Source organism: Chiloscyllium plagiosum, unplaced genomic scaffold, assembly GCF_037043375.1.
Source record: "Chiloscyllium plagiosum isolate Xiang-an unplaced genomic scaffold, Cpla_swu_hap1 HiC_scaffold_7, whole genome shotgun sequence".
Classification (NCBI taxonomy): Eukaryota; Metazoa; Chordata; class Chondrichthyes; order Orectolobiformes; family Hemiscylliidae; genus Chiloscyllium; species Chiloscyllium plagiosum.
The window spans coordinates 11,397,709-11,420,437 of NW_028270145.1; the positions used below are offsets into that span (position 1 = coordinate 11,397,709).

General features: G+C 40.5%; 1 protein-coding gene across 8 annotated transcripts in view; it reads right to left on the reverse strand.

The window, feature by feature from the left end:
• Positions 1-512: 512 nt before the first annotated feature.
• Positions 513-22,729, reverse strand: part of dgkg (diacylglycerol kinase, gamma) — a 546,249-nt gene continuing 524,032 nt past the window's right edge. For all 8 annotated transcript variants that reach the window (XM_087988715.1, XM_043693004.2, XM_087988714.1 and 5 more), the window contains 3 exons: positions 6,012-6,132; positions 5,735-5,795; positions 513-1,978 (listed from right to left, as the gene is read on the reverse strand). In XM_087988715.1, coding sequence (XP_087844841.1) covers positions 1,880-1,978; positions 5,735-5,795; positions 6,012-6,132 — 281 coding nt within the window. In that variant the 3' untranslated portion in view covers positions 513-1,879. The remainder of the gene's footprint in view (positions 1,979-5,734; positions 5,796-6,011; positions 6,133-22,729) is intronic.

A 22,729-nucleotide genomic window follows, 5' to 3' on the forward strand; every position in this document is an offset into this window, starting at 1 on the left:
AGCTGAGAATTTGTGCTGTCTTATTTCTCAGTGGAGGGAAAGTGAGTTGGAACGTTCTCAGACATGCAAATGTAAAGATTATTATGGCCCAATGGGAAAATTCCCAAGTCGTCATTTATAGCGGGAAAGGAAGGTTGGAAAATGTTGACATTAAGAATCTGATATTTTCATTAACATCATATTTTCCCACCTTTCTCACCAATGCTCAAGCCACATTAGAGGAGAAAATTCCACCAGAGATCAAAACCACAGCATTGTTACTGGCGTAAAACTCCAGAAGAAATTAGCAATTTCATGCTTTAAGGAAATTGAGAATTATATTGTTGTTATAATACAATGGAATCCTTTTAAAGTTACTTGATAGGGCTGACTGAATTTGTAAAAGATTCTATGACTTCAAAAAGCAATACAGAAATAACCTTTGTTCTTACATGACATCATATTAGTCAAAAAAACTTGATTACATGCAAATGTTTGTTACATGCCTGGAGTATAATGACGTTCAGCAAGAGTCGTCTGTGAATGTTTTTTATTTGTTTTTAAAACAATATCTATTTTAGGTTACATATAAACATGGCAGACAACAGATCTACACAATACCTGCAAGCCTAAAGCAATTCAATTGACTAAGGAGAACATTACATAGGCAAACTTTTTATTTTACATAACTTTCAAACTTTTAACAATGTACAGGTAACAAAATTCTAAATTATTCGAACAGCTAAAAGTAAATATCTTCTAACACTATACAGTACATTCAAAATAGATATGGACCTTCTCACCATACTAGTAGTGTGTTTAGTGGGATTTCTAGTCATGGATCTTTTGACATGTAGCAAATATGAATATAAAAACAGGTATTTGGCTTTTTTAAACCATTTAAGACTTTTTTTTTAATAATTATTGCACCTTTTATGTCCAGACACATAGTTAAGGCTGATGATTGTAAACTGACACACAGAACACACAAGCCTATCCTTGCCACCAATATACTACACCAAAAATGATAGTCTACACGTAAACACAACCAGTGCTGATGCATAGGTTTAACTTGAATATCAATGTTCGGCAACCATGTATATGATTCACGTGCGCACACACAGGTCTGGCCTCTAAGCACAGCTTTCTCTGAATGTCAGTACAACTATGTTACTTAATAAATTTCTCAGTCCTTGCCAATGGGAGGAATATTGGTATATAGCCATTTAAATGTATTTTTTTATAGATATGCAAATTAAATCACAGCAGATGAAATGATTCACCATTAGTTATTGTCATTTTTTGGCATGATTAAATAGCATGGGTATTTAATCTGGGTGCAAGCTAGGGGGCTCACAGTTCCAGAACATTAGTGCTATTCACAATTCCAAAATGTGAATTTCTTCTTGCTGTCCCAGAACTGCCTGCAGTTCTGAGCTGGTTATATGAAATAAATGGGACTCTGGTCAGCAATGTGCATCGTCTGCAGGAGATAGCTGAAGTGGATCATTTTATTATTGTAGCACTGGTGAATGTGGATCACATCATGAAGCACTGCACCACTTTGTGAGGATTCTGTTGCATTGTTCCTAAGAAGACACAAGAGCAAAGCTTTGGAAATGGAAACTTCGTGGTCTGACATCCAATTGTTTCTTGATTTTCTAGTCATTCTCAGACAGCTTACAACTTCACTTTATAGGTTCACTTAAAATAGATGGTACGAAGTTATCTTCATTCAAGTCCAAATCACAGTTGCTCTTGTACATTACTTGAGTCCAAGGACTTTGTGCTACAAAGGTAGAGTAAGAATAAACAATCCAAAGTAAAAAGAAAGCACTGATTTGTCCAGAGAGCTTCCTTGTAACATTATAATTGTCTGCTGTTCCATACTGCTGCATGATTAATCTCTGCTGCAGTTTCTTCTTTTCCAGAAAAGTAAACTTGCCTTTGCAGGAGGCCCCATAAGCATGGGTACCTGGTTTCTGTGTGTAATTTTGATCTGGAAGATAAAATGCGGAAATTGACATGCCTTAACCTCAGTACTGGTTAACCAATGCTTCATTTTCACATTTTACTTTTAACAAGAGAAGCACTGGGTTAAAATACAAGACCATGATATCAAGTAAAGCGATTAATTCAAACTGCACAGTTTGCAGTTGGTAGAGTGACACTCATTTCAGCACTGGCTCAGGTCACATTGAAGGTGCCATCTTCTCAACCTCACCCAAGGCATGGTGACCCTCTGGTTAAACTCAACCACCTGTCACCTCTCTCTCTAACGAGAGAACAGTCCTCTGGGACTATTACAATTTTATTAATTTGAATTTATGTAAAAAACATTTCTTCCTCTGTCTCTCATCTAATCTTATTCCCTCCATTCCAAACTGAGTTTGAATTTGAACTGGATTTTAAAAAGGTATAGATTTCACTTTGTCCCTCTGTCATTCACATCCTTTAACAACATTAATAATTAACAAATGATTCAGTGGATATAAGGTGACATTCTGAACCAAAGTATAGAAAACTTAATGTATGGCCTGTACTGTTGAGATTGATTTTATTTCTTCTTTTTAAGATTATGAACTCTGCTGTTTCAGGCTTTGTGTTGCACCAAGGAACATTCACATTCGGAGAACTGGTCCCCTCAAACCTGCTCTGCCATTTAATACAATCATAGCTATCTGTTTCCACACTCCACTTTCCACATGTCCATCTGCCCCAATAACTCTTTACATCCTTGCTGATCAAGAACCTATCCACCTTTTCCTTAAAATGTTCAAAGACACCACTTCTACAATCTTTTGAGGGAAAGTGTCCCTAATGATTTTCTTGATCCTTTGCATGAATAAACACCCTCATCTTTGTCTTAAATGATGACCCCTAATTCCACATTTTCCCAAGAGAGGAACCATTCTTTCCACACATAACCTGTCATAACTCCTTCAGATCTTCCTCAGTTCTGATACAGACCGCTTTCACTGGCAGGGAAAAGGATGGCCTGAGGCCATGAAGAAAACCCCAACTCTGTGTGCGGAGTTTCCAATGTAGCAAAGGCCTTAACCAATAGTCTGGGAGCTACCAGTTGGGTTCCAATTAGAGAAGCTCTGCTATTCCATTCTTGTTTATTTCCAAAAGCTATCACGTTGGAAAAGAACAATATTTTAACCATTTGTAAGACTTACTAAAAAAAATCCAATTGTTAGCTGGTAGTAAATGAAAAAGATAAAAAGCAGAGACTGTGCTGATGTTGCAGCATTACAATAGTATTTCTGTTCCAACAGCTTTCCATTTATTTGGGATGGGGTAAGTAAAGTGAGAGAAGGTATTATTCCCAAAGTAGAGGATCAGAAATATTTTCATAACCTCAACCACATTGTTAATGAAAAGCAGAGAGCAGATAAATGGCTGAGGACAATTTATGATTCTTTCTCTTGGTCCACAGCCTACACTGGGACCTCAAAATGCACTAATTAACGTCCTGATTCTGAGTCCACACCATTTTCCACTCATCATTTTTTTGTGCTGCATTAAACGCTGATGGAATCACCAAACTCCTTGATATGCGACTCAGAGTGGTGACTAATGGGTTAAAGCTAATGATTCCTCACATGGTAATTCCCGACCTTGAGCATGCCAGCAAGGTGAGGCACAGAGCAGATGGTAAACTCCTTCCTGGCACACCAGGGTTACTCCTGCACATGTTCTAGTGGTCAGATGCAGACCAGATTTGGCAGAAGTCTGGGAACAGGTTGCTTGGACTGACAGCAATCCAAAATTAGGGATTAAATATAACTTTGCTTAAAAATAGAGAAAGTGTATTGTTTAAAGGAAGTTACATTGGTAAGATTTTTATAAAACTAAAAAAATTACACTTACTTGAAAAGCAACTTTCACCACTCAAAACAAAACAGAGCACATAGGACTTGAAATATTAATTACATATTTTCTGTGGGAATCGTTGTTGAAATGGAATTGGGCAGACGACCCACCATCATGCAGTTTTTCTTTCCCCCATTGAAACTGAATTTTATCCTCATCTGACTAAAAAAGGCCCCATTCTTTCAATAGGTGAGTACGAATGACACCTTTGTCCCTCCCAGGAGTTGTACACACTCTAAGTTTCATGTGATTGTACACTAATCTGAAATACAGATTCTCCCACCCACAGACATGTTCTGATTTTGGCCATCTGTGAGAGAGTTGACAGATATCCAGAGAACAGAGGAAGCTCTGATTGCTGAAATGAACATGAAAAATCATTTTTTGAAGGCAGGTCACCCACAAATTTCATGATCTTTACTAAGAATTTCAACAGCTGGAGCAGTCTGCCATATTAAACACGTCCTGACAATATTCTGAGCAGCTAATTGTACCCATGAATTTTTTTTATTTGATCTTTCTTCCAACTCAAAGATCTAATCTCTTTGATTTAATTTCTGTGATATGTGGCTTTTATTCTGTCCACCATTTTTCCTAAACCTTTGAATATCTATGCCAAGAGAAATTTAAAGAACTTGACAATTTCTTTGAGAGGATTTTGAGAGGTTGTTAAGCTGGGGAAAAAAATTGCTTTTTCTTGTCTTACAAATATTCTTCCCTCCTAAAGGTGCTGACTGATTACACTGTTCCAGTGACACTGATAATCCAAGTGACCATTGTTCATTGATCCTCAACAATAAACATTTACAGACTGTTCAACTGTGGCTGTGGCAGCTAAGCTTGGAATGAAGCATCCAAACAAGGTTTGTTAATAACAATTGGGAGCAGGAACCCTGGCTTAATGTTCTTGTCCTTAACTTGAAGGTTAAATTGAGCTCTTCCACAGAAGCTCCACCATGGACCGATATCCCAGCAAATGGTTAACACTGTGGGAAAGACAAAAACTACTTGCACTCGTAGAAAACCTTTCTTGTTGCAATTTCAGAATTCCCACAGTGCTTCGTTAATTCATTGTTCTTGTACAGACAGAGCAGTCAACTCATGCACAGCAAGATCCACAACAGGATGAAAGGCCAGTTAATCTACTTTTTTGGTGTTGTTGCTTCAGAGAGGAATGTTGGTCAAGAAATGGCACAAGTCCTGTTTTTCTCAGTGCATCCAATATTTAGTACTACTCATTTTTGTTGATTGCACCTGATTTACTTCTCATCAATAAAGTAGATTCTTTCACTGAATTACTCCCTCAACTTTGCCTGAATCTACAAACTTCCACACACTGGCAAATATACAATGAATGTATCTATGTGTCTGCTTATGGGAGAGAAATAAAAAATGGAAACTGAAGGAAGATAGGATTTGACAAGATATTTCATGATTGCAATTTAGGCTCATATTATTTCTTCAAATCCAAGTGTTGATTATCGAATCTTACACCATCTTGGTCCAAGGGAGAGAAGCAGAGGTTGGGTGGGATTTAAAAACTGCTTTGCTCCCTTTCTCCATCCCATATCCAAACCGTTTATGTTGAGGTAGGAAACTACATCTATCCAGCGCATCAAGATTCCATTGAAGTCAATTAACCAGTTGCCACCTCCTCCTTTTCTTTATTGTCTATTGCAGCCTGTCTTTCAATAGTCCCCACATTGGTTTCCCAGCCTTGAGGAAATATCCTGCCCCAGACATTGATACTTAGTTGTTAAAAAAAAATCACAAATTATTCTACAGAATTAGAACATGAGTATTACGAGAAAGGTGACATACTGATGCAGTGTCACACAGCAACACAACCACAGAAATAGGTAGAATTAACACTCACCGTACAAGGAGGTTGCATCCAGGGTTCCCCATCAATCTGCATAGGTAGCAGCTTGGTTGTTCTGCAAATAAATTACCCATAGTTAGATCTGCATTTAGAAGGGGACTTTTCGATGCTATGCACAGATCTCAGGTTGATTAGTAGCGAGAACAACGGTGATATGGGGGGCAGTGGGGGTGGGATAACACAGATTTCAGTAAATATTCGAATGCTACCATCAAGTCTGAACAATTTGCTCTGGAGGTCAATGGATAAGCTGATAAATATGAATAGCTACCTGAGAGTGACGCAGGAACACTGAGCCAGGCGCTTCCCAGCGCTTTTCAGTCCGGTGTAAATTTGCCCCATTTCCATGGCACCTTCAAGGCCAACAACCTCAAGCAGCTGATCACTGAAGTCTGAAACAAGTGGAAAGAAAAACTCAGCTCCTTCTGCAGACATTGACAGTGGGATTTCAGTATGACATATATTTTTGTGCAAATTTTGCTAAAGTGATGGCAAATGTTTCTTCACAGGTGACCAACTGCTTCCCAATTACAGCTTCCAACATTGTTGCCCTGTGAGGAGCAATTTTGTTAATATATTGTTACCTTTAAACAAAAATCTTATGAATCAGGAAATCTATCCTGATGTAAGTCATTTTTTATTTCTGTGGATAATACTCGCTCCATAAAAATAACGTGCAACCTGTACCATAATGCACTGCATTGTGTCATGAATTTGTGATGTAGGTTCATTTACACTCCTGCATTAATTGCTGGGATTAATACTGCTGTGGCTCCAAGTTGCACCTGTAAGTATGAAGAAGGTAAAAGCAGAGTCTTTTTGGGAGAAGCAAGCTGCATTGGAAGGAAGGTGCATTGGAAGGAAGCAAGGTAGCCAAGGAACACAGGTTTATAATAATTGACAAAAGCCTCAGGATGAGGAGAACATTTTATTGTATCTGAAGTGTGATGTTTTAGCTTGAAAGTAACATAAGTGGAGTAAACATTTTGCCGCAGTCTCATACTTCTATTCAGAAGAACCGAATGACTAATGGATTTGTGAACGTGCTGTGCAGTGGCACATTGTACTGCACCGCCGAACCAGTGGCACTAGCTCACAGACCCAGTTTACGAATAATGTGCTGTGGCATCAGCCAAAAGTGGAAATGGTTTGATTGTTAGGAAAAAGCAAGATGACAAGGAACAGTATTTCTTCCTGAAATCCCACAAACAAAATACTCTATTTCTCTGATAAACTAAAGCTGCAAGTTTCAGCTCCCAACCGAATGAAGCACAGATTCTGAAGACCACCAGGAAGCCATCAAATTTTAACGTCTGCCCTTCCTATTGTGACAGAGTTACATCTCAACCTCTGTGAATACTGCTTTTATTGAAAGGTTTTCTTTAAGCCAAGGTCAAATACCAAAACATTCATTGAAATGCAATTACTTATAAAAGCTTCAGCTTAGAAAAATTACACTGAAATGGCAAAGATGCTAAAGATACAAAAGCACTTTGTGAAAATTGCTGTTTTCTTGATCATCAGCTCTAACAGCCCCAACAACCATGGTGGGGCCTGTCTGAATAAGCAGCAGCAAACACTCTGCATTTTTACATGAAGGAATACAAGTTAGATCATGATAGCTACATTCCTGGCATTCTATTGTCAATTGTGTTAAAGTTCTAGGGAAAAAATAAGCTGCAATATTTGACTTGTAACAATGCCCACCAGTGTTTACTTAGAATTTACAGTGCAGAGACTGGCCATTAAATACATAACTAGTCTGTATTTGTCTTTATGCTTGACATATCTCACTGCCCATTCTCCTTCTAAACCCCCAGCCCAGCACCACCCATGTTTCTTTCTGCCTTGTGTAACTGTATCCATGCTATCCATCTGAAACACCTCTGATGGTAATGAGCTCCACATTCTCACCATCCTCTTAGCAATTAAGTTCCTTTTGAATCTTGTATTGGGTTTAATATGGGCAATCGTTTATTTGTGGAACCTAGCTTTGTGGATTCCCCAGAAGTGCAAACATCTTCACTATATCTGCGCTAATAAGTTCCCTTTATTATTGGAGATACTTGAGACATCAGAATTAGGGGACTGCAGATATCTTGGGAGGTTTCAGGGCTGGAGGATATTACAGAGATGGACTGGGAAGGCTACAGGAGGTTCGCTTAAATAGGGGTCAGCGTAGATTAGTAATCACGAGTGTGTCAGGTGAATAGGTGCAAGCTCACAGATGGTAGAATATGGGACCCAGGTCAGGAGTACATTTGAATGATTAAGAAAAATGCTCACCTCAAATCTTTAAAGGGGGATTCAAAATAACATTTGAAAGATGTGTTTAGGATGGGGACAAGGTAACTATTGTTTTGGTTACTATCTATTTCTATTAAAGAAAAATCTTGCATTTATATAGCATCCTTTCAGGTCCTTAAGATGTCCTAAGGCATCTGACATGCCACAAATTACTTTCACAATGCATTCAATGGTGCTGGGTAAACACTTTGAGGTCCAAGGCAAGGAAATAAGATGAATGATTAGCTTTTGGTGAAGCCGGAGGGAGAAACACACTGAAAGAGCACTTACTCTTCCTCAAACAATGCCACAGGATCTTAACAATCTTAAACAGACAGACAGTGCTTTAGTTTAACATTTCAGTCAAAGACCTTGCAGTTTATATGCAAGTCCATGGATTTCACTCAAGGGACTGAACATAGACATGGAGAAATGTTTCTGCTTGTGGGGGAGTCCAGAACTAGGCCCAGAGATATAAATGTAATCTGGATTCAGGAGAAACCTCCTTACGCAGGAACTGGTGACAATGTGATATTAACAACCATATGTAGCCTATGAGAGCATCATGATTTTGACTGGCAAGCTGAAGGCCTGGACTAATGAGCCAGAGTTTCAAATCCCATTGTGATAGCATGAAAATTTAAACTCTGAGTTTTTAAAAAATGGAATTGAAAGCTAGTATCGGTAATGGTGACCATGAAACGACTGTAAAAGGTTGTCATTAAATATCCACCTGCTTTACTGTTGCTCTGTGGAAGGATGGAAATTTGATATTCATATCCAGTCCTGCCATCATATTGTAGATGCCTTTAACTGTTCTGTAAAATGGCCTACTGGTTCATTTGTTTTCAAGATGGTGGCTCACCCTCAACTTCTCAAGGCAATTTAGAGATGGGCATCAAACATTGGCAATGTGTGCTTTGCTGGTGAGGCCAATGATTGAAACAAAAACATGGAAATAATTAAGACAAGCAGCATAGATTCAAGGATGGGGAAGCTGATGAGTGCACAAGGAAGAATGGAATATTTGGTATTTGTGACAGGGTGGCAACGGAAGGAATATAGCACAGTCAAATTGGGCTGAAAGACCTCTTTGAGGCTGTTAATTTATATGAATGACCCAGAGCACTGAAGTTAATTGCAGTGCCACTAACCAATCTGTATTGTTCACTTTCTCATTGAGGTAGTTCAGTGAACAATCAAGGAACCATAGAGCTTTTAAAAAGAAAAGCACCGTGTCCTTAGTACCTACTGAAATGTCAGTCTGGATTAAATGCATTATAGAGAATGTATCGACAGAAGTGGTATGGACTGTTACTGTGCCACTATGGAATCTTTTCATTCACCCAAAGACGTTTCACAACATTATACTGCGTTTGTTGAGAGCTGCAGTTACTTTGTGGTTGAAGTTAAAACCATCTGGACTGATGCTGCGAACAGATTTATCAGAGGCACACTTGGGAATGTAAACAAGGCGCTCATTCAGAGTATGCCAAAAAACATTAGTCAGAAAACAAATAACTTTAAAAAAAAAAATTCCTTTGGGGGTAAAAGAAATAAATGTTTCGAATTCTCGCAACCAACAGAATTTCAAAAAAAATATGCTTGCTAGATTTGAACAAAGGTTACGAAATGGAGCTTTTAGTTTATTTTCTTCTGTGCCAATTCCAACCCGTCACCTAAGGGTGCTGACTCCTTGGATGTGATCTCGCCAATGCCAGCTACTTTTTTTGGTATTTTATCCAAATGGTCATTATGGACACAAGATCCTTGACAGTAAGTATTGGTGGGTTATTCAGCATTACAGCGGAGCCTGATCCTGCCTTCATCCACTCATAAATATACACCTGTAGCAGGAGGAGCCATTGGATTTAATTTGGCAGCACAAACTCTCAACCTTCCCAGTGTCTCCCACACTACTCCAAGGGGACTGAGCATTTGTAGCTGTCACCAGCCAACATTTTAGGATGCGGTTATGCGTGTGCATATTGAGGATCAAACCTGAGAACTTTCTTTTTCTCAACAGTGTGGTTTTGCTGTTCGATGAATTCCTGAGACAATTTGGGACAGATTTTCATGGAGCCAGGAAGATTCTGTAACCATCAAAAATGGTGGACAAAACTTGAGCGAGGAAGTCCTCCACATTCGACATATAGAAAGGTACAGCACAGAACAGGCCCTTTGGCCCACGATGTTGTGCCGAGACTTGATCCTAAATATATTCAATTTTTGCCTGAAAAGGGACAGGATTCATACAGGACAGAAACTCTGATTCAGCAGGGCCATTTGACCTCCATGTAGAGTTCAAACTGATCCAATTTTTATTGTTTACAAGATCTGTAACCAGCAGTGGAAGAGTCACAGATTGTTAGAGTCGACATAGTTATTACAGATCATATAGGCTGTCATGATCTGAAGGTTTTCAAATATACCACTTTTCAAACATATATACAAAAACAAAACCAGGCTTCAGATCTCGGCAACAGTATTAAAATAAATGTTGTAAGACTGCTCTGATCGACAGGAATAGGTGAGGGAGAAAATGCTATCTGGCTGTGCAGTTGCAATAGCTCTTGGTTGACATTTCCGCAAAGGGTCTTATGCTTGGTTGAGTTTCAAAAGCTACAATCATCTTGGCAGGGGTTCTGTATGCACCGATTGGCAGTTCCATTTATCTATAAACAAATTAACTGATTTTGACGTGATGTAAGGTCTGAATAGCATTTTATTTTCATAAGAAATTAACCACTGGAGGAGATTTAAAAGCTTTGAATAGCTTGTGCAAATGGGAGTTCATTTCATATCAAATATGTCAGCGTACTGGCTTAATGTCTTTTTTCTCATTTCCAAATGGCTCCTGAGGTTTACCCATGGTGAATGCTGGGTGAGTGGCTAAGGTGGCATAGAGGGTGTGAGTGGGTTTGATGGGGGAAATTGACTTGGCCTGTAGGATGACAGGCCAAGGGGACCATCTACAGCAACTGAGAAGAGTTTACAGAAGACCTGGACAGTTCTTTATAGCACTCACCCCTTTGGCAATTTACACCTTACCTCTGAAATTGGTGAGCTTGGCTATATATCACCACCGCACCCTTCCCACAAGTGAACATTGCACCTCTTGGGGTGCTTCTAACATATGAATCTAGAAATTTTGTTAGTGAAAAATATCTCTGTTGCCTTAAAATAATCCTGGGATTTCTCCCTCACCCTTCCACTGCCCTCCACATTCAGCAGACACAAGAATGTAAATAGTGTTTCAAGTTCAGCAAAATGCTTCATGAAACCAGCTTTTATACTAACGGCTAGTGATGCATAATGGGACTTTGTAACTGTGTTGGCACCTTGTTGGATCTTGATTCCATATGTGGTAATAAACTAAGGCATAACAAGCTACCTTCTGCCTGGGATAGAAACAGCTGATAATCATGCTTGCCAGAATTTCATGAATGAAAAACAGGATGCAGTGCTGTTGGAGGTGGCATAATGAGGAGCGAAGTGAAAAACACATTATACACACAAGAGGAGTCTTTCTTAGGGAACAGCTCACCTAATGTGCTGAACTTGAGTAATATAATTTCATGCAGCACAGAGTGGGCTCACAAAAATTAGGAAGCAAGTTGCTATAATTATAGTGTGGATAAATAAAATTAGCAGAGAGCATGCAGTGGGCCAGGGAAGGTGAATTTTCTATGTCTGCGCTCAGGGTAGACACTCATCTGTCTGAGGTGATATTGGAAATTCAATAAAATGAACAGAATTTTCTAACTATTAATTCATATAGATAGAAAATCGTAGTATTTGAACATCAGAATTTCTCATGAATGAAACATCCAATTGAAAACGCGAATCGTCCCAAAATTGTGTTGTGCTGCATTTTTGTCCTTGAACATTGTCTACTTTGGATTTAGCATTCATAAAGGCAGGGGCCTAACATAAATAGTACAGACTTAAAACCACAGTCTATATACTCTTCAGCATGGAAAATGACAGCTCCTCTGCTGAAGCTCTCATCCAATCCTTTGTTATCTCTAGATCTAACTATTCCAATGCTATTTTAGTCAGCCTTCTACCTTGCACCCTCCATAAAACTGAACTCAACCACAACTCTGCCAATACTATTCTACCCTGCATCATATCCCATTTATCTAGGTGCCAAGTTCAGGCTGACCTACATTTATTCCTGGTCCAACATGTCTCGATTTTAAAATTCCCATTACTGTAAGACCTATTTCTATCTTTGCAATCTCTTCCAACTCCACAACCTCTTTGATCTTCCAGGTCTGATCTCTTGACTCTACAATTCTTGCATATCCCTGACTTTAATCAGTTCACTCCATGCCTTGAGCTGCCTTGGCCCCAGGCTATGGAAACTTCTCGCTAAGCATCTCTACCTCCCTCTCTTAATTTAAAGATGACTTCATTTTGTTAAGACTTAGGCCACCTGCCTGACATCTCATTACATGACTCTGTGTCAAAGATTATTTGATAAATCTGTCAAGATGTGTGTTAGGGAAATTTTACAATGTCAACGGTACTATATTACAATCGGGTTGTTTCACATCTGAGAATTGGTTGCAGGTCACCCTTTCCTCAGCCATTTTTCTAGTTTTCTATTGTTACTGTGTTCATTCTGCTATAATCAATGGGGTTAAGCTACTGTGAGAATATGCTAGCCTCAAGACAGAAGAAGGGACTCCACTTTTTGAGACTTCATTCCATTCTTCCAGTTTCTCCATCTCTGTCGCATTTGTTCTGATCACCAAGGGGGGCCTCAGAAATGTCCATCTTTTTCCTCAATTGAGGATTCCCTGCCACTATGGTCAACAGGGCCCTCAGCATTGTTCTACCCACTTCCCACAATTCTGCTCTCATTTCTCCTCTTAGAGTCATAGTCATAGAGATGTACAGCATGGAAACAGACGCTTCCGTCCAACCTGTCCATGCCGACCAGATATCCCAACCCAATCTAGTCCCACCTGTCAGCACCCAGCCCATATCCCTCCAAACCCTTCCTAGTCATATACCCATCCAAATGCCTCTTAAATGTTGCAATTGTATCAGCCTCCACCACATCCTCTGGCAGCTCATTCCATACATGCATCACCCTCTACGTGAAAAAGTTGCCCCTTAGGTCTCTTTTATATCTTTCCCCTCTCACCCTAAACCTATGTCCTCTAGTTCTGGACTGCCCGACCCCAGGGAAAAGACTTTGTCTATTTATCCTATCTATGCCCCTCATAATTTTGTAAACTTCTATAAGGTCACCCCTCAGCCTCCGACGCTCCAGGGAAAACAGCCCCAGCCTGTTCAGCCTCTCCCTGTAGCTCAAATCCTCCAACCCTGGCAACATCCTTGTAAATCTTTTCTGAACCCTTTCAAGTTTCACAACATCTTTCCAATAGGAAGGAGACCAGAATTGCACGCAATATTCCAACAGTGGCCTAACCAATGTCCTGTACAGCCGCAACATGACCTCCCAACTCCTGTACTCAATACTCTGACCAATAAAGGAAAGCATACCAAACGCCTTCTTCACTATCCTATCTACCTGCGACTCCACTTTCAAGGAGCTATGAACCTGCTCTCTTTGCTCATGCAATACGGTGCCCCTGGTGCTCACTTTTCACTCCACCAGCCTGGTGTATCTGAAGAATGTGCCACCTCCAGTGGGATGCCACCACTGGAAACGCATTCTCTTTTCCCTTGTCAGCATTCCGCAGGGACTGTTCCTTCTAGGACATCGTGGCCAACTCCTTCCCAAACCCAATGTAATCACAGGAGGTGTAATATCTGTTCCCCTGTCCTCACTATTGGAAGTCCCATACATACCTTCTAGGTGAAGCTGTGATTTGCTGCACTTCACTCAGTCTAGTTCCATATTCACTGCTCATAATGTGATATCCTGGACACTGGGAGACAAAACACAGATGGATGGCCGTTTTGCTGAAGACCAATGCTCGCTCTGTAAAAATTACCTTGAGCTTCCAGGTGACTGCCAGATATCTAACTTGTGCTTGCTGTAGTTCTCCAGTGACACTCAATGCATGCTGGAGAAACAACAACACATCTTCTGCCTTGGCATTCTACAGCCTTCAGGACTCATCATTGAGTTTAACAATTCCTGAAGGTGACCACCCTCATCCATGTCAGTTACTCTTCCCCTACATCCTTAGGTCCTGTGCTTCATGGTTTGCTCCTTGCAGAGCCAGTCCATTTTTCTTTAAGCTGTTCACACTTCTCATCAGCACGCTAGCTAATATTTATCTCCGTCTCTGTTTATCATCAGCTCTCTTCTTGTTTGCCTATCCTCTTCTCTCCCTTTTGCCCCTTCTCCCTGCTCTGTCCCTTTACTGCCTTCCCCCCACCCCCAATTTCTTTCTTTCTCACTCTCTCTAGCTCGGGGTCCCATCTCAATATTCTCTATTCATTAATTCCTCCCCCCCCCCCACCAAATGGGCCATTTAATACTGAATAATTCCAGTCTTTTAGGTTACTAGGAAAGTTTTACTCTATTCATTGTTTCGTCCATTAGGGTGGTTAATCTGGCATTTACTTGAATACCGAACCAACTAATCGCTATTAGCATTTCTTCATTGGAAACGAACTGAAGTCTGGTAATTAGGGGGAAGAGAAGTTCAAAAGAATGCAATTTAATATGTGAACTTGAACAAAGCTCAATTGCAACCCCCTTAGTAGTGAGTCAGAGGATTGTAAATTCAATACATCTCTAGGACTTGGGCTGTTGCTGCAGTCTAGAGTGAGGGAGCATTGCAGTTTTGCATTGCCAAAATTGTTGTCATTTAGACAAGACTTGGAAGTGTCAGACTGGGGTGGACAAAGTTAAAAATCACACAACATCATGTTATAATCCAACAGGTTTATTTGGAAGCACCTGATGAAGGAGCGGCAATCCGAAAGCTAGCACTTCAAATAAACCTATTGGACTATAACCTGGTGTTGTGTGATTTTTAATGCTGTCATTTAGATAAGGCATTAAAGCAAGACCAGATCTGCCCTCTCAGGTAAACACAAAGATCCCTGGCATTATGAGGACAAACCCAAGGAAGATCTCCTGGTTTCCAGACCAACATGTATCCCTCAACTCAGATTTAAGACAGTTTACTTAGTCAACTGCAAAACTTCTCTTTGACATCTCAGGTGACTGAAGCCAATCTTGAACATCATGTGAAAACGTTTACCTGAAGTGGTAAACCAATCATTTTCATTAAATGGGATCTCTGATGCAATCTCTGAATCCTGCTCCCTTTGAAATGTGTAGAACACAGAAGACAGCAAATTCAACAAAAAGTTATATAGTTGTAAAATATGCCATAGCTGCAGCAGAATATTTGACACCAAGTCACTTAAGGTGATCAAAGGCTTGATTAAAAAGATAAGTTTTAAGGAGCACCTTGATAAGGAGCACCTGAAATAGAGGGGCAAAGTGTTTTATGCAGGAAATAATCGAAGGTAGGGCCAAGGGAGTTGAAGGTATGACCATCGATTAAAATACAGGAGGCTGAAAGAGGTCAGAAAGGGAGGATGCAGCGATTTCAGAAGGTTGTAAGGTTGAAAGGGGTTACAGAGATCATGAGGGCTTTTGGAAACAAGGTTGAGAATTTCAAAGTGGAGGTGTAGTCAGAACGAGGAATTGATGCTGGTCAGTGAGTGAAGGTGCAAATCAGGGCACGGTCAGCAGAATTCAGTTGAGATTAAGTTCACGGAAGCTGTGACATGGATATTTGGACAGGACAGCTGCACTGGGATGGGTCTAAAGGCTTGAGGGGGTTTTCAGCAGCATATTCACTAAGGCAGGTTAGATATGGACTATGTTATGCAAGTTAGTAAGCATTAGTAATGCATTCCAAAGATTGTTTAATCTCTGGAAAAGCAGAACTCCCGAGTATCTAAATTATGTATTGTTTTGTTTATTGCAGAGTATGTGGACTTAGTGAGCTGGGCCAATATTTATTGTCCTAGTTGTAAGGGTGGTGGTGAACTGCCTTCTTGCAGTCCATGTGCTGTAGGTATACTATTAAGGAGGGAATTCAGGAGTTTGATCCAGCGACACTGAACGAACAGCAATATATTTCCAAGCCACGATGGTGAGTGGGTGGTTTGGAAGGGAGTTTTCAGTTGGGGGTGCACCATGTATCTGCTGTCTGTGTCCTTCTAGATGGTAGTGGTTGTGGGTTTGGAAGCTGTTGTAAAATTTGGCAAATTTCCACAGTGCACTTTGTAGGCTGTTCACACTGTTGTCGTCATGTGTTGGTCCTCGAGGGGGTGAATGTTTGGGGATGTGATACCAATAAAGCGAAGATAGTGTTGAGCCATTTGTGTGTTTTTGGAGCTACACTTATCCAGACAAGTGGAGAGAATTCCATCACAATCCTGACTTGTGCCTTGTAGATGGTGGACAGGTGGTCAGGAGGTGAGTTTGTCATTGCAGGATTCTTAGCCTCTGACCTCCACTTCGAGTCACACAGTATTTATATGAACTAGTCCAAGGCAGGTCAGTGGTATCCCCTCAGGCTGTTGATGATAGAATTGCAAGTCCCCCATTCCTTTCAACCTGTTAAATTGAAAGAATTTAATGACAGATGCATGATTCAGCCTTTTTAAAAATCATTTTCTTTCTATTATGTTGCTGTAGACAAGACTGTCTTAACCTATCCTTGCAACGACAGTTCTTTATACTGGGAACCAATTTTGTACCAATCCTCAGAACTTTTTCCAAGGCCATTATATTACCAGCCATGTGAGGGGAACAAAATTGTTTGCATTCTTATAGGTGTGGTCATCTCAAAGTTCTCCTCCTCAGTTACAGTTTACTTTAAAGAGTATTTTTTCCTCCATCCTAGAATGATACAACACAGAAAGAGGCCATTCAGTTCAGTGTGCCTATGCAGACTCTGTAAAACATTCCAATTATCTCCACAGCTCTGCTCATTTCCCAAAACCTTGTACGTTTTTACATTTTCGACTTCCATCACAATTTCAGGCTGTGCAGCACAAAACAGAGGAACCTGCTATGCAAATTACTTTTCCTTGTGCCACCTCGGGTTTTTTTTGTCTTTTGATTTAATTGTGCCCTTTTAGTTACTGGCCTTTCAATCGGTGGAAAATACCTTTTCCCTCTCCCACATCTACTGTCCCAGCACAAGGCAAACAAAGCACATGCTTATGCCTGTTTTATAGCTAACATTTTCCTGGAACATGTTGCCAGAGGCAATAACTTGAAGCTATGCTGATTAGCAGACTTTCCTGCTCTTATGACTTGCTATAGGAGTATTGGAAGGATTTACAAGTTGATACTCAACCTGGTTAGTCAGGTTATGAATGCAACCTCTGTGGCCATCAGCTCCTGAAGTGAGACTTGTACGGAGGGCTTCTGCCTGAGGGGCAGGATTTCTACCACTGTGCCACAAGAACACCACCTCCACAAACATTACCACGACAGGAAACAGCTTCTCCTTATTTATTCTAACAAAGTCGTCTATGAACTAGAATGTTTCCATTAAACTCCACTTGACCTTTGCTGCAACAAACCTGAACACTGTAGTTTCTTCCAAGTGCCCGAAATCCTCTGACTTAACACCATTCTAGCAAATGTTCTCTGTACTTTTTTGAAAGGCTTTTAAAGACATTATAAAGTGTGCTGTCTAGAATTCTCTACAATATTGCTGCTGGGACCTAACTTGTGTTTTAGAAAGGTTTAGCATAACTTGCTATTTTTAGTCCTCTAAGCCTCTATTTATAAAGCCAAGATCCTCTCTGCCAATTTACCCGCTTTCTAAACTTGCATGTACTGTACACCAGTTCCTCTGTCTCTGATTTAGACTTAGAAGCTTATATTTGTTCTATGACCAGTTTTGGAATCGATGATCTGTGGGTCACAGTACTAGTGGAGAGAGCCGAAAGTAAGTAATGGTAGTGAGAGATCAAGTGAAGGAAGGTGTGATATATTAAAGAGACAAGACAAAATAGCATAATGGGGAATTATGAACACAGCATGGCAGCAGACCTAAGAGTACAGGAGCAGGTGACATGAGAAGTTAGAAAAATAGAAAGACGGAACTAAAGCCACCATGTCTGAATGCAGGTACCATTCATAACAAAGCTGATGAATTGATAGTTCAAACCAAAATAAACATGGATGATCCAATTGCCATGATAAAACCATGGCTGCAAGGTCGCAAAGTCTGGGATCCACTTGGGAAAGGGCACTAACTCTCAAGTTCCATTACTCCCAGGGACACTAGAAAAGCAATCATTCAATCAAAGTATGCAAACTCCCTGACTTACTTGTCCATTAGAATCCTGTTAAAGAAAACACAGGTGGAGTTTAATCTGTACAAATGAGGTGATACATTTGGAAGGTCAAGTACAGATGGAAATTATACAGTGAATGGCAGAACCCTTCGGAGTATTGATATGCAGAGGGATCTGGGGATGTAGATCCACAGATCACTGACGGTGGCAGTGCAGGTAGATAAGTTAGTAAGACAAGGCTTATGGCATGCTTACCTTCATTGGAAGGACATTGAGTACAAGGATAGGCAAGTTATGCTGCAGCTTTATAGAACTTTAGTTAGGCCACACTTGAAATATTGTGTACTGCTCTGGTCAACATACTACCAGAAGAATGCGAATGTCTTGGAGAGGATACAGAAAAGGTTTACCAGGATGTTGCCCAGTATGGGGGATTTTAGTTATGAAGGTTGGATAGACTGGGTTTGTTTTCATTGGAACGCAGGAGGTTGAGGGGTTGAGGAGGTTAAACTCTGCCTTCTCTCCATTGATGCTGCCAGAGCTGGTAAGGTGCTTCGGCAAATTCTGATTTTATTATGAACTATCAACATATGGCTATGCTACTTAAAGCTCTAGTCCCTTTTTTAAAAACCACCACACACACATACAGGAATTCTTTTAGGCCTAGCAATCTGGAAAAAAACAGGATTAATTAGCGACCTCATGATAAAGCATGTTTTCTCTTAGAGTTATAAAGTCATAGAGATGGACAGCATGGAAACAGACCTTTCGATCCAATCTGTCCATGCCGACCAGATATTCCAACCCAATCTAGACCCACCTGCCAGCACCCAGCCCATATCCCTCCAAACCCTTCCTATTCATATACCCATCCAACTGCCTCTTAAATGTTGCAATTGTACCAGCCTCCACCACTTCCTCTGACAGCTCATTCCATACATGTACCACCCTCTGTGTGAAAAAGTTGCCCCTTAGGTCTCTTTTATATCTTTCCCCTCTCACCCTAAACATATGCCCTCTAGTTCTGGACTTCCCGACCCCAGGGAAAAGACTTTACCTACTTATTCTATCCATTTCCCCTCATAATTTTGTAAACTTCTATAAGGTCACCCCTCAGCCTCCGACGCTCCAGGGAAAACAGCCCCAGCCTGTTCAGCCTCTCCCTGTAGCTCAAATCCTCCAACCCTGGCAACATCCTTGTAAATCTTTTCTGAACCCTTTCAAGTTTCACAACATCTTTCCAATAGGAAGGAGACCAGAATTGCCCGCAATATTCCAACAGTGGCCTAACCAATGTCTTGTACAGCTGCAACATGACCTCCCAACTCCTGTACTCAATACTCTGACCAATAAAGGAAAGCATACCAAACGCCTTCTTCACTATCCTACCTACCTGCGACTCCACTTTCAAGGAGCTAGGAACCTGCACTCCAAGGTCTCTTTATTCGGCAACACACCCTAGGACCTTGCCATCAAGTGTATAAGACCTGCTGAGATTTGCTTTCCCAAAATGCAGCACCTCGCATTTATCTGAATTAAACTCCATCTGCCACTTCTCAGCCCATTGGTCCATCTGGTCCAGATCCTGTTGTAATCTGAGGTAACCCTCTTTGCTGTCCATTACACCTTCAATTTTGGTGTAATCTGCAAAATTACTAACTGTACCTCTTATGCTCGCATCCAAATCATTTATGTAAGTGACAAAAGGTAGAGGACCCAGCCCCGATCCTTGTTGCACTCCACCCTCCACCACCACCTTTGATGTGCAATAGGCTAGAACTAAGGGACACAATTTAATATAAAGAGGGCTCTTATTTAAGTCAATGATGAGGAGAAATATTTTCTCTCAGATTGGCATGCATCTGTGAAATTCTCTTCCAAGTAAAAGAGCAATGAGGCACTGTCACTAAATATTGTTAAGATTCTTTTATAACAGGGAAGACAAAGGATATTGAGGTTAGGTGGCAAAGTAGAATTGAAGCCACGATCTGATCAGTCATCATCCAATCAAACGGTGGAGCAGGCACCAGTGGGCAAATGCCCTACTCCTGTTGTATGTTTATGATGCATGAGGCATTAAAAGCATATGTTTATATCTGCTTTCATTACTGGTATTTCCTAAAACAGGTCATCAGATGTTATATTGGGTGGGTGGGGGGGAGCATTCCACATCAAGCATGGCTGTCCAGGAGACACTTACCAGTTTAAAAATCAATCGATCTGTTTGACCACATTATGACTACACTTCCATTACCCTCAAGTCTTGGAATGAAACTAAAGCCTGGAACTTTTGGCTTAGAGGCAGGACTGGACCACAAGTCTCCTCCTCTATTGCTGATTCTATTAATATTGTCCTGTTTCATTTATATTTTCTCATCATTCCATCCAAATTGAATCATTTCACACATCTGTTTTAAATTTAGATGGACAACAGCATCTCCTTCATGATAAACCTCAACATTGGCACTCTGCAAGGATGTGTACTCAGCCTCCTACAGTACACCCTAGACACCCATGACTGTGTAGCCAAATTCTGTACGAATGCCATCTGCAAGTTTGCTGATGACACCATCATTGTTGGCCAGATAGCAAACACCAATGAGTCACAATACAGGAAGGAGAGAGTGCTTGGTGTCGTGATGTAATGATAACAACCTCCCTCAATGTCAGCAAAACAAAAGAACGGATCACTGACTTTAGGAAGAAAAGAGGACGACACACCCCCTATCTACATCAATGGAGTTGAGGTGGAGAGGGTCAAGAGTATCAAGTTTCTAGAAGTGACGATAACTGATCATCTGTCCTGAACATCCCATGTGACGTCAAGAAGGCACAATACCTCCTCTTCCTCAGGCAGCTCAGGAAATTCAGCACGTCCATAAGAACCTTCACCAACATTTACAGATGAAACATAGAAAGCATTCTATCTGCATGTATCACAGGTTGGTATGGCAATTGCCCTGCCCAGAGGCATGAGTACATACAGAAAGTCATGTGCACAGCTCAGACCATCACAGAGGACAACCTACCATCCATGGACTCCATTTACACTTCTCGTTGTCACAGATAAGCTGCCGTAGTATCCGGTTATACTCTCTGCGAACCTCTTCTGTCAGGCAGAAGACACAGAAGCTAGAACACATGAACCAGCAGATTCAAGAACAGCTTCTTCCGTGCTGTTATTAAACTGCTGAACGGACCTCTCTAACTTAAATGTTGATTGTGCTTTGTGCACCTCCAGTGTAGCTGTAACCTGAATGCCTCGCTCTGTCTAAGCACCGTATGTTCTGCCTATATTGCTCGCAAGACAAACCTTTTCACTGTACTTCGGTATATGTGACAGCAATAAATCAAATCACAACAAATTTAGTATATCATGTGTGTATTTGCCAATTTCACCTCTTTATGTCCTCCTAAAGTCTGTGCTGCCTTTCTCATTGTCCAGTTCATTTCTGAGTATCATCTTCAATATACCCTGTGTATCCAAGTCCATTTCATAAATATATACCAAAATGAGCAGAGTCTAACACTCTGGCAGGGACCATCATGTGTCAGCCATAGCTCAGTCAATAGCTCTTGTGCTTCCAAGTCATAAGTTAGACTGTTCAAGTCACACTCTAAAGACTTGTGCATAAAGACCTAGGCAATGCTAGAGCATGGAGGTACTATTCTTCAAGTGAGGTGGTGCCTCATTTGCTTTCTCAGGTGGACATAGAAGATCTAATGGCATTGTTTCCAAGGGAAAATGGAAGCTATTCTTAGTATTGCAGTCAATCAATTAATCAACCAACCCTCAATCAGCACTCAACTTTGTTCAAAGAGATTATCTGAATCATTATCACTTTGCTGTTTCTGGGAGATGTGTGGAAATGTATTGCTCTGCTTCCTACATTACAACAATCAACTATGCTTCAGAAGTACTTCATCTGCTGTAAAGTACTTTGAAATGTCCTGAGGTCATGAAGTGAATTCATGAATTTGTTTGCCCTCTCCAGTCTGAAAAACAACTGTTCGCTACTACTCTTTGTTTTGTGTCTTTTAGGCATTTAAAAAAATGTTGTAGCAGCCTCTCTCTAATGCCACTGGTTTTAATTTTGCTAGAAAGTCCTTCACAACCACCTGATGAAGGAGCAGTGCTCCAAAAGCTAGTGCTCCCAAATAAATCTGTTGGACTACAACCTTGTGTTTGTGATTTTTAACTTTGTACACCCCAGTCCAACACCAGCTCCTCCAAATCATGTCTTTCACATGATATTCCATCTTCTTTCAATCTCATTAACACAACAGTATCAGCCTCATTAATTTACTAACTTACTTCAGCATATAACTCAATCAAGTTAGTTAAACACTATATGCTTCTAGCAGGTTTCTAAATGCCAATTAACTTTCTCCCAAATCAATATTTTTAAACATTTCGCCACTACTGCCGAT